Source organism: Harpia harpyja, chromosome 11, assembly GCF_026419915.1.
Source record: "Harpia harpyja isolate bHarHar1 chromosome 11, bHarHar1 primary haplotype, whole genome shotgun sequence".
Classification (NCBI taxonomy): domain Eukaryota; kingdom Metazoa; phylum Chordata; class Aves; order Accipitriformes; family Accipitridae; genus Harpia; species Harpia harpyja.
In genome coordinates this window covers 40,275,978-40,302,055 of record NC_068950.1, presented here as the reverse complement: position 1 = coordinate 40,302,055, position 26,078 = coordinate 40,275,978, and the positions used below count along the sequence as shown (strand labels likewise).

General features: G+C 46.1%; 2 protein-coding genes across 8 annotated transcripts in view; one reads left to right on the top strand and one right to left on the bottom strand.

Moving 5' to 3' along the window:
- USP24 (ubiquitin specific peptidase 24) overlaps positions 1-17,349 on the top strand; it is a 66,907-nt gene extending 49,558 nt beyond the window's left edge. For 4 of the 7 annotated variants that reach the window (XM_052800435.1, XM_052800440.1, XM_052800441.1 and 1 more), the window contains 18 exons: positions 294-435; positions 785-935; positions 2,221-2,316; positions 2,967-3,070; positions 4,080-4,193; positions 4,960-5,056; positions 6,552-6,668; positions 7,364-7,456; positions 7,797-7,902; positions 8,811-8,932; positions 9,450-9,563; positions 9,834-9,899; positions 10,173-10,239; positions 12,340-12,418; positions 13,020-13,095; positions 14,211-14,297; positions 14,618-14,728; positions 14,898-17,349. In XM_052800435.1, the coding sequence (XP_052656395.1) occupies positions 294-435; positions 785-935; positions 2,221-2,316; positions 2,967-3,070; positions 4,080-4,193; positions 4,960-5,056; positions 6,552-6,668; positions 7,364-7,456; positions 7,797-7,902; positions 8,811-8,932; positions 9,450-9,563; positions 9,834-9,899; positions 10,173-10,239; positions 12,340-12,418; positions 13,020-13,095; positions 14,211-14,297; positions 14,618-14,728; positions 14,898-14,960 (1,805 nt within the window). In that variant the 3' untranslated portion in view covers positions 14,961-17,349. The remainder of the gene's footprint in view (positions 1-293; positions 436-784; positions 936-2,220; positions 2,317-2,966; positions 3,071-4,079; positions 4,194-4,959; positions 5,057-6,551; positions 6,669-7,363; positions 7,457-7,796; positions 7,903-8,810; positions 8,933-9,449; positions 9,564-9,833; positions 9,900-10,172; positions 10,240-12,339; positions 12,419-13,019; positions 13,096-14,210; positions 14,298-14,617; positions 14,729-14,897) is intronic. The other 3 variants (XM_052800438.1, XM_052800439.1, XM_052800436.1) reach the window with 3 other exon arrangements.
- A 1,861-nt stretch (positions 17,350-19,210) lies between these two features.
- Positions 19,211-25,238, bottom strand: PCSK9 (proprotein convertase subtilisin/kexin type 9). Its single transcript, XM_052800443.1, has 12 exons — positions 24,950-25,238; positions 24,191-24,379; positions 23,910-24,033; positions 23,574-23,707; positions 22,809-22,950; positions 22,508-22,704; positions 22,153-22,336; positions 21,735-21,905; positions 21,319-21,467; positions 21,037-21,202; positions 20,600-20,781; positions 19,211-20,297 (listed from the first exon to the last, which is right to left on the bottom strand). Exons 1-12 carry the CDS (start codon positions 25,112-25,114, stop codon positions 20,130-20,132), a joined length of 1,971 nt encoding a protein of 656 aa, XP_052656403.1. The 5' UTR covers positions 25,115-25,238; the 3' UTR covers positions 19,211-20,129.
- Between the last annotated feature and the right edge of the window lie 840 nt (positions 25,239-26,078).

Sequence of the window (26,078 nt, the reverse complement as noted above, 5' to 3'; positions counted from 1 at the left end):
ATATAGTTAAACTTTTCAATGCTTAAGGAATTAATTCCAAATGCATATCCACCAATATTCACTTATTTAATAATTCTGACAATTATCTTTTTAAAATACATATGCTTTTTGCAAAAATATTTTAGAATTCAGGTTTTCATTATTCACTAACATAGACTGATGTTTTGATCTGACAAATTACTTCATACTGCCACAGCATATATCACTTGCACACCCAGTTTCACTTCCCCTATAGGAATGAAAAAGGTACTAAACTTTCAAAGGCCTTCATTGAATGCCTTTTCTCCCATCAGCTAACCCTTACCCTGATGTGCGTCGGCGCTACTGGAATGCCTATATGCTGTTTTATCAGAGAGTGTCTGATCAGAACTCTCCGGTCTTACCAAAGAAAAGTCGAGTGAGTGTTGTGCGTCAAGAAGCTGAGGACCTCTCATTGTAAGTTCCTCTTGTGTCTGTAAAGGTTTCTCTTATGTTGATATCTAGACTTTATCTCCAGAACTAAAAAATTAATAATTCCTGTTCAACAAAGGAGTATACTGACCCTTCTGTTGTGTTGTTTTGTAAGCTGCTTAATGAATAGTCTTTTATTGCTTTTATAATTTCGTCTTTCGTGCTGCTGTCACTATCACAGTAAGAAGTTCAAGCTGATTGACAGCCTCAAGAAGTATTTAGACTGTCATCTATATTTGCCTTAAGATTATACTGACTGTACTGGTATTTTAAACTTGAACTGTAGATTTGTCATAGGATTTCATTATTCACCTTGAGCTTGTATATATTTCAGATCTGCTCCATCCTCCCCAGAAATTTCACCCCAGTCATCACCTCGACCCCATAGGCCCAACAGTGACCGCCTCTCCATCTTGACTAAGCTGGTTCGAAAAGGAGAAAAAAAGGGACTTTTTGTAGAGAAAATGCCGGTGCGGATATATCAGGTAGAGCACTCTGAAAGTGGCAACTAAATCCTACTCATACGAAATTTAAGCACGTAGTAAGAGGAACACAGTAACTTTGAAGGTGGCCTTGAAGTAATTCCCTTCTTGAAAGCAAAGCTAGAAAGTAATTCTGGATTCTGACATAAAGTTATTAACAAGCTGTTCAGTGGTACATTATTTTAAGTTTTGCTGTCCCTTCTCACAAAATTGACCCATCATTCTGGCAGCAGAATGATATGGCAGCCGTCAGCGTGCAAGCAGGGAGAGGTAAGAGCAGAGAAGATGCTTCATTTGAAGTACACTTGAGGAGTAATGGAGACAATGGCAAATTACAGTCATCCTCAAGTTCACAAGAATGTAGAAAGGGGAGGACATGTAAGAGAAACCAAAACCAGCTTCCATTCTGTTCATGTGTGTTAGCTTATGTAATACTGAATATGATCTCAAAGGGGAAAACATGGATGTTGAAAGCAACTTTGCAAGTCAGGACTGAAAATGGAGGTGTGATGGCATTGGCAGCGCAGTGAGAGGATGGTAGAACCAGTAAGAGGAAGGTCTCAGTCTGCAGGCCTGCAGCTCTGGTCCATGCAGGAGAGGGTACAATCTTGCATATATTTGACCTTCTGAACACACACCATCCTGCTGATCTGCACATGTGCAAGAGAGCCTACGTTACATACACAGTAAGAATAAACTATGCAGGCTATGTATGGCCCTCCACATGGGTTGTATCAGGGCATTAATAGTCACTTCAGGCATTCTTGTATCCAGGGTCACGTTATTACAATAAGCAGAACTTGGCTCAAATTTATGGAAGTCTTTCAGCAAAATCTCATTTAAAAAAAGAGGGGCTTGACATTTAACTACGTTACTGTGGCTGCAGCTTGTAATTATACCATGGCTCCTTCCTCTGTGCATGTAAATTTGCTAAGCAAGCCTTTCGGGTTTGAAGGATGTTCTCTTGGCTTTTTTATTAAAAGCAAGCAAAAAACAGAACTTGTCAGCAACTTTTTCCTTTTTCTTTTCCCTTAATGGCCAAATGATTAAGTCCCTCATCTGTTGTCTTGTGTTTTGTAATATCCTTCAAAGAAAATCACTGGTATTATACACGTCTTCTAAGTGTCCTATATATATTTTCCTCTCCCCTGAAGTAGTGATTCAGAGTATGAACAGAATAGGTCTGAAACTGGTTTTTAACCACCATGCATATTTACATAAAAGGTGCAGTTTCAGATAGAGAAATGTACTTTGACAATGTTTTAATTTTCTTTGCCGCCTTTTACAGATGGTGAGAGATGAAAACTTGAAATTTATGAAGAACAGAGATGTATACAGTAGTGACTACTTCAGTTTTGTTCTGTCATTAGCTTCACTGAATGCTGTAAGTACCTAGATTTTAATCTTAGAGTATTCAGAATATGTTGTGTAGAAATAGCCACAGAAGCTATTTGGGTCAGAAGCAGGAAAACTGGAAGAGAAGGGTTGACATGATTTTGCTTTTCCAGCTGAGCAATTCATTGTTTCCAATAATTTTTCACACTGATAACATCTGTCTCAAAGCAGACTCCAGCCTCCTGTTCTAGTAGTGGGAGAAACATCATTATGCCATAGTAAAATTTATGAAATAACACACACCTTTTTTTGATTATACAAACTGAGCTCTAGAGGGACAGAAATTCCTCTCTATATGGAAGATCCAAAAGTTGGTGTTAGTCACCTTGAAGTTGATAGACTCATTGGAAATACAGTTCACTAATTAAGTTTTTAAGTAAAGGGAGTAATAAACAAACCAGCATTTATTAAATTTATCAAATCCACAGATCTAGTGGGCCTTAGAGCAAGTTTGGTCCTGTTTTAGCGTATTTGTTAACTAGCATAGTCAGCACTGGAGACTGTTTTTGCACAGAAAAATGCTTTGGTTTATTTTTTTCCAAATGAAGTAAATTCCTTGAACATGTTGATGTGTTTAAGAGACAGCATATATGCTGCAAGCATACTTCTGCTCTGAAGTAAATTTGACGTTTCTTTCAGACCAAGGTGAAGCATCCTTATTATCCATGCATGGCAAAGGTGAGCTTACAGCTGGCAGTCCAATTCCTCTTCCAAACCTATCTCCGAACCAAGAAGAAACTCAGGTAAGGCCTTGTTCTGGGTACTTTAACAACATATTCTGAGGTTTTCGTGCTTGTCATACCTACAGCTCCTTGAAATACTGCGGGTATCATAGACATTCACAGGAGTAGCAATACATTTCTGCTTTGCATTGGAATCCCATCTTAAAGAAACGTGAGAGAGGAAGGAGGGTCATGTATAACCTGACAGTTTGCTGCCTCTCCCAGCTGTCTGTTGTTTCAGTGGTAGTGGATTGGGCATGGAAAGGCTTTCATGGATTTAAAGGCAGCAAGCTGTTCCCAAATACTTCTCTCAGTGTTTTTGTCTTAAGCCATGTCGTGGTTTAACCCCAGCCAGCAACTAAACACCACGCAGCCGCTCACTCACTCCCCCCCACCCAGTGGGATGGGGGAGAAAATCGGGAAAAGAAGCAAAACCCGTGGGTTGAGATAAGAATGGTTTAATAGAACAGAAAAGAAGAAACTAATAATGATAATGATAACACTAATAAAATGACAACAGCAATAATGAAAGGATTGGAATGTACAAATGATGCGCAGTGCAATTGCTCACCACCCGCCGACCGACACCCAGCCAGTCCCCGAGCGGCGAATCCCTGCCCCCCACTTCCCCGTTCCTATACTGGATGGGACGTCCCATGGTATGGAATACACCGTTGGCCAGTTTGGGTCAGGTGCCCTGGCTGTGTCCTGTGCCAACTTCTTGTGCCCCTCCAGCTTTCTCACTGGCTGGGCATGAGAAGCTGAAAAATCCTTGACTTTAGTCTAAACACTACTGAGCAACAACTGAAAACATCAGTGTTATCAACATTCTTCGCTCTGAACTCTAAACATAGCACTGTACCAGCTACTAGGAAGACAGTTAACTCTATCCCAGCTGAAACCAGGACAAGCCATCTAAAGGTTCAATTAAAGTAAAAATTCTTTCTATTTGGCAAACAAGAAACATGGCTTAGGTTTTGGAGGTGTTTTTTCTCTTTCATTACTGACAGTTGTCCCTGTTTTGTTAAAGGGCTGATACAGAAGAATGGATTGCCACCATAGATGCACTGCTCTCCAAAAGCATTGATGCTTGTCAGTGGCTGGTTGAATATTTTGTCGGGCCAGAGGGGCGGGAGCTTGTAAAGTAAGTACTGGGAATTCTGTCCTAGGTGTTTTGTGTCTCATGTATGGATAAAGCTTCCTAATAACATCATCTGGCCTGTACTGATGTATTCCCAAAGAGTTGACTGTACACATTCTTTAAATAGACACTCTAGATAATCACTTAGGTTTTTATTTCTAGTATTTTCTCTGATTGTGCAGCTTTCTGAGTAATTCTGAAAATCTAATAAAATAATGCAGTGTACGTGGAGGAGGATGCAGTTGTTTAATTCAGTGGAGTGTCTTGGAATGTGTTTAACTTCATGTCTAGTCACTTCTGCAAGTGGTGGGAAAGGAGAACGTGGTGGAAGTGTTTGGGGTAAGGTAAGTTAAATACTTAGCTGACAAAGATCACAGATAAACTGGAGAGAATTTTTCCCGCCAAGCTCAAGATCAGCTAATAGGTGTTTTGAAAACACCTAAGACAAATTATTGGAGATCTGACACACTTAGGTGTGTCAATGTAAAGAAAATTCTGTCTTTGAAGTTGCATTGAAAGACAGGATCCTATGATAGCTTTTAGTTTTAGCTTTTTTGTTACTTGAATTAATAATATAAAATATTATAGGCCTTACTAGTGACAAGCAGGAGTGCAGGAAAATAAGTTAAAAGCTTATCCACAGAAATACAAGACAGGAAGTGTCTGGACAGTTACCCTTTTTAAAATAATAAACACCACGCTTAATCATAGTAACCGTGTGTACACGTTGATTCCAGTTCTCTTTGCAGCTTCACCTTTTATCTTCCAGGACTTTCCTCCTGGAATGCAGTGTAAGAGAGGTGCGAGTTGCTGTAGCCACTATTCTTGAAAAAACCCTCGACAGTGCCTTGCTTTATCAGGAGAAGGTTAGTGTCACCTCATCACCAATGATCCTGTTGGTTGTCTCTACCTAATGGTTCTTGCTGTGTTTGCAGACAATGCTGTATGATTTGTAAATGACAAGGTGAAAGGCTCTTGTCTTGATGATGCTTGTAGCTCTTCATTTCTTGAATAGGTTAATGCTTGTCTGTTCCTACCCTAGGAGGTACCATGCTGCTGTAATTCTCAGAATTTAAGTTCAAAGTATTACTTACAAACAATTCTGTATGATTTAATCTTGTCTTATAAACTGGTATCACATATTCTTTTAATAGCTTGGAAAGAGTGTTTTCTTAAGATTTATTATCTCTTTCTGATTCCAGAAATCAGCTAAATTTTTAACTGATTCTCCTTCCTCACTCAGTCAGAAGCCTGTAGCAGTAGTAACTGAGTTATCTTGTTCCAGAGAGAGACCATAAGTATGGTTATTGTTAAAGGTTTAATTTTCTATTGGAAAATCTTGGCAAGTAAGTTTGGGAAGTGCAGCTTTGTTACATTTTGCTGATCTTAATATTCAAGGAAAACCCAGCAGGAAATTTGTGAAAAGGAGTCATTTGTAGAATGTTTGAGATTTACCTATTTCCCTTGGGATACCTGAACCAAATCATTTGTATTAAGAGAACTCAAATGGAAGTGTTACCTGTGATCTGGCATGTTCCTGTAGGTTGTCAGTGGGGGCTTGGACACTTCTAAATGTCCAAGTCTTGTTTAGTCTGAAGTAATTTTTTTTTTACATGAAATTTTAATATTTGATGCGATAGAATGTTTTTTCTATCCAGTTTCTGGGATCTATCTATTGTTTTTCATCCAGTGTCATGGATAGAAAGCACTACTGTTGTATAGGCTTCTGTTAAGAAAATTTGTCATATTTAGAGCTCTAAGGAAAGATTGCTATGAGGTCCTACAAGCTGAACACAGTAGTAGAGAGATGAACATTTACAATGTAGTTTGATAATTTTTGGTTACTTCCTCTTGGCTGTTAGTTGCTATCTGTTAACTGAGATGTAATACATTATATACCAGTGTGTATACCCTTAGTGTGCTTTCATGCAAACTAAACACTAACGTTGCTTTTTGTATAGCTGAGTGTGATAGTCTGCTAACATGAGACCTTGAGTGACAGTTTACTTCTAATCTAGTTTGTTTTGCATTACTGTAATGACTGGCACATTTGAACATCAGTCTGAGGAGTAATTTGAATTGCTTTAAAAATATTGCAAACTTATGTAACTGCTGAGTTCCACCTCTTGGATCAAGTTACCTACATGCCAATGCTTTCATTACTTTCCTGTTTAATATATGCAGCATTCATTCAGAAGAGTTAAAAATGGAAAGGCTGCAATGCTATTGTTGGCTATTGATATTCATCACATCTGAGCACACATATGATTTTGTTAACCGTACCTTAACTGATACGTGAAACACTTTTGTTTTTTAAGCAGTAGACAACTCTTTACATTCAAATTAATATTTTTTTCACAGTTAAAAAGTCTACATCAATTATTGGAGGTGCTACTTGCTCTACTGGATAAAGATGTACCTGAAAACTGTAAAAACTGTGCTCAGTACTTTTTGCTATTCAATAACTTTGTACAGAAGGTAAGAAACCATTGTTTTTTCATGCCATTTTAAGTTTAAAGGACAATAGTAAAGCAGCTAGTCAACCATATTCATAGAAAGTTTAAGCAGTACAGTGAAACTCTTCCAGAACTTTTATTCGAGTACTTGGGTTTTTGGGGGGTGGTTTTTTTGGTTGGTTGGTTTGTTTGGTTTTTTTAAGTAAATGGCTTTGAACACTGGATTAGGATAAAATCACACAAAAATATACCAGCAAAGTATACCAATTGAAGATGTCATTTCCATTTTGCATTTCTGTTTTGGGGAGTTGTTCTTGGCTGTTCTTAAAAATAAAAATAAATATAAAAATAAAAAAAGAAAATCCAGTGTTCAGGATTTTTGTCCTCTAGGAAGCAGAATAACTGACTGGACTGGGCTGTTCACCCTAGTTTGTTTTATCTCTATTCGCCTATTCTTTTTTCTTCTTTTTTTTCTTCTTTGTTTTTATTTTTTTTAATGACATCTATTTTGCATATGCTGATTCTGGTCTGGTTTATATAATGTGCTCTATATAATGAGACAGCATTTTAGAGGTGTACCCTATTGATCTGTGTGATTTTTTTTCTTTTTTTTAGAGTGGAAAATGCAGTTTTTAGCCTATGCATTTTACTTTTGTTCCCTAGAGCACTAATTCTTTACCTGCACGGGAATGTAACTTTTTGTTGTTGTCTAAACAGCAGGGTATAAGGGCTAGCAGTCTTCTTCTCAGACACTCTGCTTTGAGGCACATGATCAGCTTTCTCCTTGGCCCCAACCGGCAAAGTAATCAGGTAAAGTTTAAGTAGTACGTGTTATGCTGTAGTTTGTCCATCCCCGTGTTTTTTGTGATGCTTAATTAAGGATAAATACTTTTGCTGTGGCAGGATAGACTAATCCTTGGATTATTCTGTAAACTTCATGCAAATCTTAATCTACCTATGAGTAGTTAGCATGGAAATAGCTGTTTTGGCAGAAGTGAGCATCATAGGTTTGCTAATAACAAAATTTTCACCAACTTCAAAGTGTTAGAACATGGTAGTGGACTGTTAAGGGCATTGCTTTGTTTTCACTTAACAGAACTTGACTAAATCAACCAATCAAAAGTTAATTACATCTCTCCTTTGGCTCAAGCAGAATCGCAGGTGGAGTTCAGCACAAGCACGTGAGTTTGGATATCTTCACAATACTGTAGCACTACTTGTTTTGCACTCTGACGTCTCCTCACAAAGAAATGTTGGTAAGAATTGTGGTTTTGCCTTTTGGTGACTTTGTATTTCAGTTACTTTGACTGGAATTAACTTAATATCAGTGAGGAAAATACAGTAACTTTGAATTTAAGGCAGTAATGGTTAGCATACATTTTATTACTTTTTATTTTGCTGTAAACGTACCAAGAGGCTGTGGCAAACAGATAGTATTACAGGCACTCGGCAGGGTGGGGAGGAATCTTGATGTTAACATTATTGTGCCTTCCCCCCTCCCCCATATGCCTAAAAGGTCTTTCCTCATGTGAACGAATCAAGCTGTGTCATTGTTGGCTGGAGCAGACTTGCAGCCTAACAGGCTGTATTTTGCTTAGACTTGTTATGCCTTTTGCTAATCTGAAGCGGGGAGTATTTAGACTGAGCTACTGAATAACAAGCAATGAAATACGCTCCTAGATAGTTCTTACAAGAGGCAGAAATATCCAAATAAAGATAATAAAGGAATAAGTTGACATCCTCAGTTTCCTGAAGGAGGAAGTTAAAGCTGTCTTTTTAAAAGAATAACTTGATTTCTGTCTAGGGTTAAAAGTTTCTGGAGTTAGAGGCAGTCAAAAATCATAAAGCAAAAGAAGAATGATAAACGTTCTGAATACGATGAATGTGCAACAGTGATTGGGACTGAAACTAAAGCTCAAAGTCCTGATAGGAAATATGAACATATTGCTTTGACTTCTTGCAGTTCGTTTGCCTATGTTGTCACCAAAGTAAATGACACTTCGCTGTGCAAGAGATTGTTGTTTGGAGTGGTACCATACAAGCTATAAGCTAGTTGAGATGAACGTCATTAGAGATTAGATGGTGCCAAATGAGCAGCAGTGTCTTCAAGGCATATAGAACAAACTAATTTATTAGTGGATTGTTTTTGTATTTGCTATTATAGCTCCTGGTCTCTTTAAGCAGCGTCCACCTCTAAGCATCACCGCTTCAGGTCCACTTTTGACACTCCATGAAGAAGTGGAAGCCTTGTTATTCCTGTCTGAGGGAAAACCCTACTTAATGGAGGTATCTGTTCTAAATTCTGCCCTGCTTGAACCTAAAAGCTGGTCTGATGTGATTTCTTGGAAGTATCCTTACATGAAAAACAGTGAATATTAAAAAGTAGCCAGCTGGGGAGTATGTGGTTATTATTTTGAGCCTAAACAAGAAAGCACCTTTGGTTTCTTCTTGACCCCTTCTTGTTCTAGTATATCCCTAAATGTAGGGCTCTGGTTTGAGAGTTTATGAAGTTAGCAAATGCAGCTGAACACATTTTCCAAGTGCCCATGCAGTCAGTTACCATGTCAGCTGGAGGTGCTAACTTGAATTGCTCTGACTTAATGGATCACACTTGACCAGACCCTTGGAGGTGGGCAGCAGGAGCTGAATGGAGTGCTATGAGGGCAGGGGTTCAGCTCGCTGGGCCATGCAGGTGCTGGGAGAAAAAGCTGTATCCTTCCTGAAAAAGACTAGCATTCTGTTACAAACTTACTTTAAAATAATTGCATGGCTGCATCTGAAATTGTTTGCACTTTTCCATTAGGTGATGTATGCGTTACGAGAGCTAACTGGATCTCTGTCGGTTCTCATTGAGATGGTGGTGTACTGCTGCTTTTGTAATGAGCACTTTTCCTTTACTGTGCTACACTTCATCAAGGTAGGGAGATAATCAAGATAAGCTTTTTGCATTAAGTGTTTCTTTTAGGCTTTGGTCACACTCTGTGTTGTGGGTTATAATGGCACTGGGATCTGCAGAACAATCAGCACAGTTTGTTGGATTTGGCAGGGGCGTTGGTGGGTTTGGGGTTTTTTTAGGCTTTTACTGTTTAAAACAACAAATTTTCAAAAATCTGTAAAGCTGTCTTGTAATTCTTTGTGTCATCAACATATTTTACTGTCTAAGTAACTTTGTGTTTCTTATGTGCAGACTCAGCTGGAAACTGCTCCACCTCATGAACTGAAAAATATATTCCAGTTACTCCATGAGATACTGGTAGGTGAAGGGTAAAGACTTGTACAGGATAGATTTTGCATCAATGCATAATGAAAAAAGTCAGGACTGCATCAGTAATTTCAACATCCATATAGCTTTTAATCCTTCGGTTTGGAGTTTGTATTACTTCTTAGATTGCTGTCTTGATAATCTGATGATATGTGAAACTTCACAAGTCTTATTTGGTTTTCATGTTGAGGTGGTTAAAACCATTCCGTAGAATAGATACAGGTATCACACACAACTTAAGTTGATCTTTTTCTTTTCTAACAGGTTATTGAAGACCCATTACAAGTAGAACGCATCAAATTTGCCTTTGAAACTGAAAATGGATTAATAGGCAAGTAAGCCAGTGGGTGAACACTCCTGTCTCCTACTGACCCTTATGTTGATGATGGTTCCTATCATCTCCTAGTTTCTAATCCTTCTAAACTGTTTTAATTCTCAAGGAAAACAACTCGACACATTTGATTTAGCCACCACCACCCCAAAAATGCTCTAAGAAAATCCAAAATAAGCATTAGAATATTACAGTAACAGCAAACTGGAAAGGAATTTAACTGGCAAAAATGAATTATCTCCAACAACAGCAGTCAGTGAACCCAGAGAAGAGTGGTACTTACGTACTTAAAAAGCGACATTAAGGAACCTTAACCAAGAGGTTGACAAGAGACCTAACTTTTTTAAATAAGAAGCAGATCATGGTGTATACATAATACGAAGAAAAAAAAAAGCACCTTGGATTAACATAAGAGTAGCTCTATGAATCTTGTAACCTTAAAAATTAATTTTTATTTCCTACGTATCTCAAGAAATCACCAATCTTTTTGTTTTGTCAGCATCCTGATTGCCCTAAAAAGAAACTGGTTCAGCATGGAAGGATGCTAATACTACTAACTGCAGGGATAGCCTCATAATCTGACAGGTGGCTCCCATTTGTTGCTGCTCATACAAAGTGTTGTCTCTCCTGCTGATACAGAAACTTCACTGAAGTGAAGTTACTAAAGCATTCAAAAGCAACAGAAAAGTCTCAGAAGTGATGAGAGCTTATTTCATATGAATCAGAAGAGGCTTTGTGTGCAAGAGAAATGTGGGGTAGCCACATGCTGCTCAAAGAGCACCTCCGATGAGTTAGTGCAGCTTGAGCATGTCTTTCGTAGCTGTTTGGATGAGGAGCTGCTTCAGATTGTGGCTTTTACCTTAAATTGTTTTGGATTCTGTTTTAGTGAGAAGGAATATTTAGCGTTGTTCTTTATTTCTATCTTATACTTCAGTGCTCTTCTGTTTAGTAGTTTCCATGTATAACTGATAGAAGAGAGGATAATATGCAGCAGTGTAAGAGAATAGCTAAGTGGTTATTTTATTTCTGGGTAAATTGGTCCCAGTTGGACCAATTCTGTTCTGTAACTTGGGCAATATGTGACCTTTTTTCCTCTACGGAGGAGAGGTGCAGTTATTCAATTGGATTTTTATGTTGAAGGCTTCAAGAACAGCTGTGAGTTTGGGGAGTGAAAGTTGCGGTTTTATCTTGGAGTTTCCTTGCAACAGCACCGAACAGCATCCAGTCTCACTGCATGTGGACCATGAGCTATCTGTCATATTGACTAGTTTTACTCCAAGAAATGAAATCAGCAAATAATAGTTTTCTGTGGTCCTCCATAGGGCGTTTGTGCATAATTTGCTGTAATTTTATTGTCTGCTGTGTTTCGACAGTAGAAAAACTGGCAACATGCAGTTCCCTAGCAGTTACTTGCCAACTTTGGAGGTTTCACCACAGTGTTCTTCACTGACTGCTGTGGACAGAGCAACTTTTGAGTGGCAAATCTGATTGTGGCAGCTCCATGGAAATATTTGTGCTTCTCCTCAGTCAACAAATTTTGTTAAAAGATGTGGGAATTCACGGTATAGAAAATTTCCTGGTAGGAATGGCCTGGGGTTTTTCCCAAGTCTCCCATAGAAGAGGAGGCATGGCTGCTGAATTCTGCTGTGCTTGTTTGTGTGAAGAAGCTTTAAACATTCTTCTAGATTTGCAAATTTTGATCCAGGTGGAAGCTGGTCATCTGGTCCATTTATGGGGGTTTCAAACAGGTGTTTTTTTTTTCCTTCGGATAGATGTAACCATAGCAATTATCTAACATAGAATGGATTATAGGAGAAGAATAACTGCATTAGGAGAGGACTGTTTAAAATTCAGGTACCACATTTGAAAGAATTACTGCATTTTCACTTTGATCTATTTTTAATCCAATAGAGTTGTGGAAGTACTCAAAACTGCCAGCAGTACAGCAGTGTGTTTAACACAAACACTCATGCTAATAACATCTGTAGAAATAACTTCTACCACCTAAGTTAAAATTTTAGCTTCATCTTTATGTTTTCAGGCTGGCCGGTACACAGAAATCTGAATTGTGGTTTTTAATCTGTGTGTTTCTCCCCACAGCGTTGATGCACCACAGCAACCATGTGGACAGCAGCCGTTGTTACCAGTGTGTCAAGTTCCTTGTTACTTTGGCGCAGAAGTGAGTAATAGGAGTTTTGGAGTTTAACCTCATCCCTACCTTAAACCCCTCTGACTAGGCTGCTACTCTTTCTACTTTTGATCAGCTTTATCGTTTGTTACCGTGATATAAGTGGTGCTCAAAGGTCTTGGTAGTACATGTGTCAGTATGAAGTGAAATCTTTACTGATTAGTACCTGAGATGGATTTCTCATATAACAACTGATAATTGCTGTTTATAAAGGCAAAGGTCAGCTACATTCTGTAGAGCAGGAGCCTAGCATTAAGACCAAGATAAATGTAAGGAAACTGTCCCAGATTTTTGAAATATTAGGATTCCTAAATTCTCTTTGTTTAGAACTTGGCATATGTCCCAATAAAGCATAGTTCTGAAATATATGAATCTGTGTAGTAGACTACTTTGTGTAAACTTTACTAGGCATTATTGCTCTTGCTAATTCAGTTAACAACAGGGCTGTACAGTTTAAGTCGTAGTTTGCAGTGATAACAGTGCATACAGAGGGCAGCAGCACAAAGAGAGAAGTCTTTGGAGATTTTTTTTTTTTTTAAAGTTTGCCAGAATGCTTTGTTCATGACTAATGAATATAATTTCAATTTCCAAGGTGCCCTACTGCAAAAGATTATTTCAAGGAGAATTCCCACCACTGGAGTTGGGCTGTGCAGTGGCTACAGAAAAAGGTAATTTGGCTGTAACTTTACAGAGAAACTGTCACTTAGTTTACGATGGGAGTTATGAAATCTGCATCCTCTATGTGGCTCTCTGAGATGACTCTAAAGACAAAATACAAACTACTTCTTTTTTTTTTTTTTTTTTTTTTTTTTTTTTTTTTTTACAAGGACAGTTTGGATGCAGCTAAATCTGCTGCATGCAAGAACTTCAGTAGGCTCCCACGTGTTTCAGGCATAGATGCGTGTACAGTGAATAAAACCAAGTGTGAATAGTCGTAATGATTATTCCTTGCCATGTGGGAATTTTTCAGTGCCACTGTATTCATGTTAGAAGGTTTCACTTTTTTTAAAAAGCAGTTTTCCTTTGCCTGTGTGTTGATGCGAGACAATGCATAAATGAGTGGATTCCTTACAGAATCTTTGCAGCTTTGCACAAAACATAGCTGTTGACAGATACAGCTTTTTCCTCCCACATGTGTAGTTTTTGTTCTTCCCTCTAAACGTAGGTTGGCCAATGCATCTTTAATAAATACTCAAGGACACTATGGAAACGTAAAGCTCAGTGGAATTGGCCCAGGTTTGCCTACAGTCGAGCAGGGCCACGCTTGATCTCCCAGCACCACGTGTACAAACAGGATAGTATCCCAGCTCCAGGCTGCCTTTCTGTACTGACAGCTGCTGCCAGGCAGATGTCGGATGCATAAACTAGTATTGTACTGTACACTGGGAGCAGAATTAGTGGGATGCAGCTGGCAGAACTTATTGCTACTCTGCTCTCAAAACACAGCGAACTGACAGGTCTGATAGTCCTGCTGTACCCATTTTTACTTTGTACTGGCTCATGTAAACCCTGAATCCAACACTCTTCAGCCGGCATCCAGTAACTTGCACGCATATACAGTTACCAAATAAAGGGAATTGGTTTCTAGTTTTCAGCTGAGGGGCAATAGCCCCTCTAACTGTTCTGGCTGCATTAAAAGTGCATGCTTGTCTGTGCCCCAGATCTCCAGCTCATTGCCAAAGGATTCAGGAAGCTTGTTCACCTACCATCACAAGGGGATGAGGCTTTTTACACATGTAAAACTCATATGGCAATTTTATGGCTTTCTTGGCTTTTTGTGCAGATGTCTGAACATTATTGGGCTCCACAGAGTAATGTGTCCAACGAAACTTCAACTGCAAAAACCTTCCAGCGCACTATTTCAGCACAGGTATGTGTCAGTCTTGGGAGACGATGTTAAACTTCTTTTATTTCCTTTTTTGCTTTTCAGTTAGCATCTTTGGTTTTGGCAACTTTAGTGTATGCCAGTACACTTAAGACCATTCTTCCTTTAGAAGCCCAGACCCTGTGGCTGTTCCTGAAAGAAACTAACCCTTGAATGATATTAGTCAATACCACACAATTACCTGTGGTGACTCAGCTCTCTCACTACAGTGGCTATATTGTTTCAGAATCAACTTTAAAAAATAAATAAATAAATAAAGGTATTGCCATGGCCACTGACACTCTCTTGGACTGTTTCCAATTCAGGACACGCTGGCCTATGCCACAGCCTTGCTGAATGAGAAAGATCAGTCTGGAAGCAGTAACGGGTCAGAAAGTAGTCCAGCCAACGAGAACGGAGAGAGACATCTGCAGCAGGTAACAATAAAATTAAAGGCATGTTTATCTTCTGTTGTGTTGCTTTGTTAGACAGCTTGATCCTGGGTCTCGGGTCAGAACCATCACTGAGCGTAGACACGATAATTGTGCACCTTACAAAAGTAACATGCCGTATCTTTCTCTCCCCATCCCTTCTGTGTATTGAAAGGGCTCAGAGTCTCCTATGATGATTGGTGAGCCTAAAAGTGACCTTGATGATGTTGACCCGTAGAGGATACCTGTGAACACAAGAACAGATCAACTCAAACATTTAATGCCTGGTACCTACTGAAACTGGAGTCCCGTTGCTTATGCCGTTAGAAGAGTCTGGAAGAGAAGTGGCTTTATAGGATTGGAGGCAATGCTGGAGGAGATTGTTTCCCTGAAAGCTAAAAGCATTTTTTAGCCACAAAGGCTTCAGATCAATAAATGCTCTAGAAAACTGCATTTCCACCTGCAGTAGCTTGTGACAGTCTGGACACCGAAAACAGTTTGTCAAGAAGATTTTATCAAATACACAAACGCTAGTGGTTGAATTTTTATGTGAACATTAAATGAGTGAATGTAAAACTGTTGCTTTTCTGTGATGCTGCAAAAAAATTCTTTTGGTTTTTATACAGGAAAAAAAAACAACAGATTGCCCTTATGTATGGAGGGCAAATTTTTAATCTTTCTGATAATATTGAATAGGAATATTCAAATTTCTGTAAAGATGTGTGATGACTTACATTTCATTGTAAAATATTAGTTAAAGAATGGGTTTACATAAGGACTTCTGTATTTAATATGTCTCCCTGCTAATTTGTAAAGCTCTTTATGAGAAGGATTGGCAAGATGGCTCTGTAAGGAGAGTGAGTGATTCCTTACAGAATGGTTCAGTCAAGGAGCTCTGGAATGGGTCATCTTCTCTGATACCCTTTGAAAAACCACAGACAATTGGGAAGGGCAATAAAAGAAAAGCTTTGTTCTCTAGGTATGCGAGTGTTCATTATTAAAGGATGTTGGTGGATTAAAAAAAAAAAGTTAATGAGTAGTTTAAAAGAAAAAAAGCACTTTAAGATGGAATTCTGTTGCAGTTTTACTCATTAAATTTTTTTTAACCTTTGGAGACATATTGAATAAATCATAGTCTCAATCATGTGATCTGCAATCACTTGCTTATGCTTTGAAATTACTGAGAAAGTTGGTATTGGTTGTATATGATGAATAATTCCTTGAGTGAGTTGGGACACTGTTGTGCAGATTTTATAGCAATTTTAACACGGGGAAAGAATGATTTGGCTTTGTTTGTATTTTCACTTGACCAGGCAACGTTTAAAATATCACAGCTCTTTTGATTTGCTCATAAGATTGGAGCACAGTTTTGTTTTCCATGTCAAGTGCAGTTCAGTGATTTCTGGCTCTGGATACTAGCTTCTGTTGTGCCAACCAACTCCTCACCTTTTGTACATTTTGCGTTTGTCACATTTTCTGCACTGCTTTTTGCCTTTATTTATGGATTCTGCCTTACTTTAAAAGAAATTATATAACAAACATGCACAGAAATGGGGGACATCTTAAGGAGTGCCTGGGTACCTCCAGAATAGATAAATTTGCCAAGTTAAAGGCACAACCAGCCAAAAAGTGCCTTTTTTTTCTTTTTACATACTGTTGCTGAAACAAGAAGCAGCAGACAGCTTTTCACTGTTGTGCACTAATATTGAAATTAACCAGTCATTTCACTGTTGGAAGTAAACATCTGATCTGATTTCAGCTGTACAGCTTTATAACTTATTGCGGGTTAAGAGAGCCGTTGTCATAAATTGCGCGTGCGAAGAAGTAAGGGTGGCATTGTAGTGAATCTTTCACTTTCTTTTCCAAACAATGTCTTCATAGACACATGGCAGAGTTAGCATTTTATAAATGTTTCTGATAATGTGCTGGGACATTTTAAATGTGATGTTCTAAATTAATTTTGAATAAACCATTTCTTACGGATACCCCTTCTTCCTTCCCCCATCCCTGATACTTTGTTAATGGGTCATAAATCATCACAAGAAGTCAGTACACAGCGGTGATGGTGATGGAAGAAGCTGGTAATGTTCCTGTGGGTTGGCACCACTTGTCGCTTCAGGTTCCTGTTATTTCCTATGGAAACGATGTCCTCGATTACTGCAGGCCCAGAGAAGCATTGATAAGAGAATTGCATCAGGATGGCTCATCACCACTGTATACTTGAAACCAATACAAACTTTTTCATGGTTGTGCTCACGCTTGTACAAAGTCAGTGGTTATAATTTGCAATAAGATGATACTTGGTCAATTATTTTTCGTTTCCAGCTGCTGTCATTTGAACCTGCTGAAGATTATTTTTTGGAAAATAGAGTTCAACAAAACTAGTTTTTGTGTAAATTGTGATGCATTTCTATGTTGTAATTTTTACTGCCAATCTTTTTGGATGAAAATGTTTTTATACAGCTTACAAAATGTTCAGTGAAGAGCAGCCGCAGCCTGCCTGTGAGCATTCGGGAAGATATTGTCCGATTAATACGTAGACATTTGGCACTGGAAAAATAGGCAGTCTTGATGAACAGTCTTGGGATTCCTGGTCAATGGAATAAAGTTATTCCTTTCACAGAAAACTAGTGTAATCTTTAGACTGCACATACACTGCTACGCTGTTGTCTTGTTGATCCTCTTATCTCGAAACTTCTTAGGCCAGTCCTGCAGATGATAAGCTCTGAGAGGTTGCCCTGATTGCCATTTTGGCTCCTGTCCAGGGTAAATCAAAGCAGCTGAATGGCCCCTGGAGCTACGCTGCTGTATATCCTTATGCCAGGGCATGTTCTCACGCACTGTCAGATTTGTATCTGTGTGCAGTTTCTTCTCCTGACCTTCTTAGCAGAATGATTTACCCTGGCTACGCTTGCAGTCATGGATTAGACCGGCTTTTATATGTCAGATAGCAAGATTTGCAGGCGATCTGGAGTTGAGTTAATACTGCCTTTTCTGTTGGTGCGAGGTGCAGAAAGCTGGACGCGTAGCAGTGCCACGGAGCTGGTATTCCCCTGCTCACCTGTCTGCTGCCTTTGTAAGCAGAACGAGGAGCTACAACCAGGGCTGCGGTCCCTGTTCTGCCCCCCCGACGGCTGTCTTTGTCCTCCGCTCTAAGGACAAAGACTTTTACATTTCAAGCGTGACCCAGCCTGTGCTCTCCACTGGCAGTGCCAGTCCTGGGAGCGGGGACGGGGTGTTGCAAACAGTGTGATGGCGGGACTGTCCGCAGCGTACCTGGGATCAACACTGCTTTCTCCTGAATGAGAGGGGCTTTTCTGTCTACCCACAGACAAGATACTAAGCAAGGGCTAATCTTCTTTTAATAGTTTCCTTCCACCAGGCTTACACATGCTTGAACTAAGCCGTGAAAGCTGTATCTGGCTTATTGTGCATGGAACGTGCTCACACCTTCTGCTGGGAGCCGGCGGGGGAGCAGGCAGCAGGATCTTCCCTTCTTGCAGGGACGTCAGCAGAGGTGAAATACCTGATGCGTGTTCTGAGAGGTTACAGCTGAAAAATTACCAGCGTGTGGAAGCTGTTCACGAACTCTTAGGCTAACATCCCTTTTTCTTTTCCCACTCTTTGTGCAAAATTCAGATTATAGCTGGTAAAATTACGGGCTGTAATTTATATACATGTTATGTAACTACATGTTTAGATCAGGGTTGGGCTTTTGCCATCTTTAGGGTAACAAGTTAGAAATAGTTTAAACCTTTCAAAGTGGTGCTTCCTACTGGCTCTCTGTCTTCTCTTGCCAATTAAAGCTGGAGTAACAGATCTGCAAGGGGCTTTTTGATAGGGAAAAACACCCAACCCAGAATAGCTGAGGTTTGACAGGCTAACCTTGTGCTGTGGTATCAAGCTTTATTTTTTCATCTGTCCTCAGGTAACACAAATTATATACTGTAGTACCGCGAGGCTGCTAATCACCCAGAAAAAAGTGAGATATGGCTTTGGTGGCTTCTGGTACTTCTCAGCCTTTCTCTGCTGCTGTGCGTCTCTAAGGATCTATGCTTTGTCTTCTTTCTGGGGCTTCAACGCTTATCGAGTGAAGCCCAGCGTGATTAGCACCAGCAACAAAAAGCACAAGGGCACGTTCCCCAAAGCTGGGTGATGCTTTGTTTCCATAACTGGAAGCTCTTGTCTTACACCACTGTTTTAAAAACAAACTTCTGTTCTCGCATGTGCATGGGACAACAAGACTCGGTGTCTGTGCCGGTCCCGGAGCTCAGGCCGGCTGTGGGCAAGGAGAGGGTGCCCACGCTGTCCTCTGAGGATGCCAGCGGTCGTCCAGGGGCACCTCCTGGACGTGGTGGCCTGTGGCTGGCTCACTAACGAAGCAGAGCTCGTTTGGGGGAGCAGCATCCCTGCTGGACGGGTGCCAGCTCCCCCTTCCAGACTGGTTCCCCGTGGGGATGTACACGAAGCCAGACGATGGATCGTATCTACTGAGCACTGGTCTATGAATTTTATTTTAAAAAGACTTTTATAAAATGTTTATTTATAAAATTCCAAATAAATATTTAAGGTACAAATGTAAAAACCAAGGTACTATGAAAGCTTTTTCTTCTTTCACAGTTTGTTGTTTGTTTTTTTTTAAAAAGGAATTACAGCCAGTTCTATGTGTCTTGGGAAGACCTGAAAGGGAAACTTAAAGCAATGCATAACACCAGCAGATCATTAACTTTGACTTAACAACAGAAAAAACACTAACAAAGCAGTAGCTGACTGTAGCAATGCAGATTAAAATCTAATTAAACAAGCAGACTGTTTAAAGTACAGCCCTTACACTTGACTAAAAAGAAGTCTCCTAGGTACATGAGTAAACAATTATGAAACTGCCCAAAAATGGCTAAACTATGATTTTCCAGGTGCTAAGCGGCATTAGCTGACATCTAATGAGCAACTAACCAGGAAAAGAAAGGAGCAATCCTCACCACGATGTTTTTTTTTTTAAAAGCTGGTGGTTTTGTCATATGCTGGGTGACAACACGAACAAACAGCCTCGAGACGGCTCATTACAGTCGGCGTATTTATAGAAAGACCCGGCGCGCGGCAGGGACAGGATGCCGGGATAACTCCTGTGATGGGGCAGTGCTCCGGCTGCTCCGAGAGTTCTTGCAGAGCCCTCTGGGTCTCGGCCCCGCTGCGATACGAGAGCGCGATGAGCTTGTACCGCACCATCGCGGCAGCCCAAGCGCGGAGATAGTCGGCAGCCGCGTGTCGGAGCGTGGACCGTGCCGGGAGCGGCGGCTCAGCCCCGCGAAGGTGCCGAGCCGGCGACGCGGCGGTCCAGCAAGGCACCCATCCCTGCCGTGCCGGGCACGCCAGGCCGGGGCGGCCGCGTCTCCGGCTCGGCCCGTCCCTACTGCCGGCTCCGGCAGCAAATGGCGATGGCTGCGGCCACGCTGCTGCCCGGGACGCTGGCTGCCACGCAGGTATCGTCCACGGCGTAGGCTCCCATGGTGCCGGGGCTCTGGGAACGGGCGTTACAGCCCGTCAGCGTCCAGCCGTCGTCGCAGGACACCGTCACCTAACGGGGGAGAAGAGGTCACCCTCCGCGGGGCAGCAAAGGGGCAGGGGGCTGCCCATCCCCGACGGTCCCCGGGGCTCAGGACGATGTGACCGATGTCACGCTGAGCCGCTGGACCCCAGCTCGGGGCGGGGAGAGGGGTGTCCCATTACAGGTGGGCAACTGGGGACGCCAGTAAAGGCTGGGGTTGGGACGGCCGCGATGAGATGCCGAAGCCAACCAGACCCCCCCCCATCAGGGTGGCAGAGGGACAAGCAGAGGCGAGGACAACCCCACGGCGGAGGAGCGTGCGCCGTCCCTACCTTCTCCGCAGAGCCCGGGGACGCGCGCTCCTTCACCCGGCACTCGAGGCCGGCGGCGGGACAGCACGAGGCGTGCGCCATCACCTCCGTCCCGCCGGCGCAGCGGCCGGGCCAGCTCCCCGGCCCCGCGACGGGTCTGCCGCCGTCACCCAGCGCCGCGGCGGGGGAGTGGAAACTGCAACCTGCCGAGGGGAGAGGGGCTGTCCGCACGGGGTGGCCGCGGCAGCGTCCCAGGGCACACGCAGGCACTGAGGGACGTCCCCGCTCAGCCTTCCCTGCCTCCATGCGCACACAGCACGTCTCCCCCTTCCCCGGCAGCTCAGCGCGCGCGCCCGCCCTTTTACCCCCCCCGGGTCTCGGAGTTTTTCTGGAAGAAACGCCCTCGGCCCATCAGCGCGTTGGCTCGAGGGTCTGTAACCCGCCGTGTCGGGCGTTACCGGTCAGCACGTGGTCCTGCGGGGAGCAGCCGGCCCCCTCGGCCGTCGGGGAGCTGGCGTTGATCCGGCACTCGGCCCTGGGCCACGTACAGCACCTGGCGATGGCGTAGACGCCCCGGCCGCGGAAAGCGTTGTGGGCCACGCACTGCTTCTGTCCGTCCTTGTCCTGCGGCCGGGGCAGCACAGTGTCACCGGGGGTGCTCGAGGGCCTGGGGACGCCCATCCGAGGCCAGCGGGCACCCCAGGGGCAGGGGTACTTCCATCTCCGCGTGCTCTGCTCACCTCCATGTGCTCCCCCAGCCGCCTGCCGCTGCGGGAGAAGCTGGAGCAGCTGAGCATCTCCTCGGCACCGGCGCAGCGAGCCACGGCCGTGGCGTGCCGGGTGAGCCCCGAGCGCGCCGACCACACCGAGCGGCAGTACAGCCGCTCATCTGCAACGGGGCAGATGGCATCGGCGGTGGGGTGGGCACCCACAGCAGCACCCAGAGCCCACGGCACGGAGCCGGCCGCCAACGAGGGCTGGCGGGTCTCCCCCGCTACCCTCCGCGTGCAAACAGCCGCGCTTGGGCTCAGCCGTCCCCGGCGCAGCTCGGGGAGGAACGTGCCTTGCCGACGCGCTGTGCTTTCCACCCAGGCACTTCTTTTCCCAGTAAGGGCAGAGCTCTGCTGGGCACCCAGCAGGCAGCCGAGGTCTTTACCTGCGCCCAGCCGGGCGGGCAGCCCGGCCACGCTGTTGGGCGTCTGGAGCCGCTGCTCCTCGGGGAACCAGACCATGTCCATGACATTCTTGGTGGCGAAGCGCAGGAGGTGCTGCCGGAGCTCGGCGAGGCTCAGCTGGGGCTCGGCGCTGAGCAGCATGGCGGCGATGCCTGCCGAGAGACCGGGGGACCGCGGTGAGAACTGGGGGCCGCGCGTGACTCCCGTGAGCAACGCAAGTCCGGAGAGACACGAGGGGAATCACTGCAGCCCATCACGCGCACGCACGGGATGCGGGAGCTCTGTGCGGGCTGCAGCACCCAAATGAGCCAAACGTGCCAAAACCGTGGCACGCAAAAACGTCCCCAGCACCAGCAAGCGGAGGGCCAGCCCTGCCTGCCACCCCGGAGCCTGGCTCGCCTGCCACGTGGGCGGCCGCCTGCGACGTCCCGCTCTGCGCCGTGAAGCACGTGCTGCAGTCGCTGGAGGCGCCGATGATGTCGTCCCCCGGGGCGAACAGATCCACGCAGCGGCCGAAGTTGGTGCCCAGGGTGCCGATGGAGGCGGGCTGGTCCTCGCTGTTGGTGGCGCCGACCGTGATGACCTGCCAGGGCGGTGACGGAGGGGGACGTGGGCGGGATGGGATGCGCAGCCCCAGCCCACTCGGCTGACTTGGCGCTGGAGCGGATGAGCCTGGGGAGGTGGCAGCGTGTCCCCGCGTGTCCCCGCATGTCCCCACGCCTCAGGGAAACAACTCCCCCCCCCCAGCCCGTACCTCCGGCTCGGACGCTGGTGAATACAGGCAAGCATCGTCCTTGTAGTTACCGGCAGCCGCGACCATCACCGCCCCCATCCGCGCCATCCGCCGACAGCCGGCGTTGAGCGCACGGCTGTAGGCGCCGGCGAAGGGCAGCAGGACCACCAGCGGCGCGTGGGGCTGAGCCTCCAGCGTCGCCTTGATAAACTCCAGACCTGGAAGGGACGAGATGAGGGACAGGAAACTATCGCAGGAGGAGGACGAGGCGGGGGGGCTCCGGGAGGGAACGTGCTCCTCTCCGGGCCTTGGGTCGACTCACCGATGAGGGTCCCGCTGACGGTGCCCTTCCCCTGGCAGTTCAGCACGCGGAGGCTGCGGATGTTGGCGCCCGTGGCCACGCCAGCGTCACGTCCGCTCAGCACCCCGGCCATGTGGGTCCCATGGCTGTCACACTTGCTGGCCTGGCGTGGGCACCACCGTTTTACGCCCCGGCCCATTGCATCAAAGCAGGTTTACAAGCCCACAGCGTCCTCCCCACCCCTTGGGCTTTGCAGCAGCTAAATCCCACTGCAGAATAAATCTTTAAAAATATTTTTGGGATGGGAGGAAGATAAAAAAAATCATCCCGTGCAGAAGGAGAAAAGCTGGCAAGAAAGGACAGGGGATGCAGGCAGCCTTCCCCGGGGCTGCGCTAGCAGTGGGCTCCTCTACGCAAGCAGCGATAAAAGCCATGCAAGGCAGCACTAGCACCCACCACAGGGTGCAGGCAGCTGTCCCGGACCTGGGCGCAGGGTGGACCTCGACTCCCTCTTGCAACGACACCTTGACACGCACCCATGCCCCCCACAGACAGCTTTCCCCAGAAAGGAGCCCTGCCCCGCTCAGCCACAGCTCCAAATAGAACACGTTGAGGGTCCCAACATCCCGCAGGACTACAGCTCCCGCTGCTGCGTGTCCTGCCCGGCATTTTGCCGCGAGCCAAGTGTCCCTCTTGTCCTGGGAAGCCCCACGAGCCTGGCCAGGGTGTGGTGGGTGCAGGGGGATGCTCTTGCCAGGCTGCAACATGCGGCACCTCGGGGCTCACCTGCCTGTGGAAGCGGGTGCCATCCTCCTCGGGGACGCTCTCGAAGTCGGTCACGAGCACCCTGCCCTCGATCTCCCGATGGGTGCTCTGCACGCTGGTGTCCAGCAGGTAAATCTCCACCAGGTCACCTTTATCTACCAGGGACGCAGCCGGGGAGAAAGGCAACCAGTGCCGCGGTCAGCCCGGGCCACCTGGGATGCTCCCAAAACGCAGCTGCAGACCCGCAGCACCATGGGGCAGGGGGATATCCCCATCCCCTCGAGATCAGGAGAGGGGACGGGGTCACTGACCCTTCCCTGAACACCCGTGGTCCTCCCCCCACTCCCCAGCGCTTACTGGGAGGGCTGTAGGCGCCCGAGCTGGGCTGCGGCGGCACAATCCTGCCCAAGTTCCAGGGGATGCTCTGGGCAAAGACGTAAGCGTCCTCCTCGACGTACTCCACGTGCGGCAGCTTCAGCGCCTGCGGGGACGAGGTGCAGCGCCCGGCGTGGTGGTGGCAAAGCTCCCGTTCCCCGCCGAGGCTGGGGGTGCCACCCGCTCCCCCCCCAGTGCCCACCCCAGCTGCTGCCCGGCCACCGCGACTCGCACCCACGGGACCCGTCCTCCGCCCCACGTACCGTGTCCAGGACATCGCTGCTCATCTTCACCAGGAAGGCGGGCAGGAGGTGGAAGACGTGCAGCAGTTCGGTCAGGTATCCCCGCCGAGCAGCCCGGGCCTGCAGCCGCCGCGCCGTGCCTCGCACCTCGGCTTGGCCACCACCTGCCCGCAGCACCACCACGTAGCGCCCGGGCAGCCGCCACGACGCCTGCGGGGACACAAGACCCGGCCTTGGGTTTGGGTTGGGGTTGGGATGGGGTTGGGGTTGGGGTTTGGGTTGGGATTTGGGTTTGGGATGGGGTTGGGATTTGGGTTTGGGTTTGGTTTGGGTTGGGGTTGGGATTTGGGTTTGGATTTGGTTTGGGGTTGGGGTTTGGGTTGGGATTTGGGTTGGGATTTGGGTTTGGGGTTGGTTTGGGGTTGGGATTTGGGTTTGGGTTGGGATTTGGGTTGGCATTGGGGTTGGGGTTTGGGTTGGGATTTGGGTTTGGGGTTGGTTTGGGGTTGGGGTTTGGGTTGGGATTTGGGTTTGGGTTTGGTTTGGGGTTGGGGTTTGGGTTGGGATTTGGGTTTGGGTTGGGATTTGGGTTGGCATTGGGGTTGGGGTTTGGGTTGGGATTTGGGTTTGGGGTTGGTTTGGGGTTGGGGTTTGGGTGGGGATTTGGGTTTGGGATGCGGTTGGGGTTGGGGTTTGGGTTTGGGATGGGGTTGGGGTTTGGGGACACACACGGACAGACACAGGCGCGGTCGGTCGCCCCCACCACCCCACGCTCCTCACCTTAGCGGCACGCTGGAAGGCGGCGTGCCCCGAGGGGACGGCCCCGAGGGCGGCTGCCTCCTCCTCCTCGGCCTCCCCCAGAGCCAGCATCAGCTCCTCCGCCAGCTCCGCCGCCGCCCGCGCCAGCACCAGCGCCAGCACCAGCACCAGCGCCCGCGGGGCCATGCCCGCCCGGACCCCCCCAACAACCCCGACGGGGAGCACGGAGATGCTCTGGGCCCCCGAACCTCCCCCTCCTCTCCTCCTCCTCCTCCTCCTCCTCCTCCCTCCACCGGCACGGCGCAGCCCGGAGCGCGGAGAAGCCGCTGAGGACGAGCGGAGGAGCCGGAGCGGAGCCGGAGCGGAGCCGGAGCGGACCCGCGGCTGCGGCTTTGCCCGGCGCGGCGGGGCGGGGATCACGCCACCGCCGCCGGCCCCATCGGCCCACCCGGGTGGGTTAACCATTAACGGGACCGGGAAAGGGCGAGGGGAGGTGGGTCGGCAACCTCACGTCGCGGGGGGGGGGGGGGGGGGGGGCGAGGTCGGAATTCCCCCACGAGTCCCCGTGCGTGGCTGGGAGGTCTGGCAAGCAAAAGGCAGACGCTCAAGGACTATTTGCGGAACGGGCTGAAAGCTTTTACGTGTCTCTTACTGGCTTACTTCAGAGATAAATTTCCATGAAAGCCTCTAATCCCGTTGAGGCATTTTTTACAGAGCCGTCACACGTCGCGAACGTTATTTTTCGGGGATGCGGTGGGTGCTTTCCCGCGGGTCCCCCCCGCTGCTTTCCCTCCGCCGGGCTCCCACGCTGCTCCCACATCCCCGGGGACCTGCGGCAAACCCCTTCCCTCCTCCCTGCTTCTGAGGGAAATAGGGATTTGTTTTTACAGGCTATTTATAAGCTCCTGGGAGCTCCTATGGTTTACATGGATGTACGGTTTATAACCATGTGTATGTTTTATAGGGATTTCTATATTTTTACTTTTAACGAGACCTCGAGTGGGTGACTGCACTCTGCTTTGGGCAACTAGGGGGGACATACACCGGCCCCCACGGCAAGCTGACATCACCAGAGTCCAGCCTCCGACAGGCTCCTCATGGGGACAAGTCTCGCTCCTAATTTTCAGCTCAGCTTAATCAGGCCCCGCTG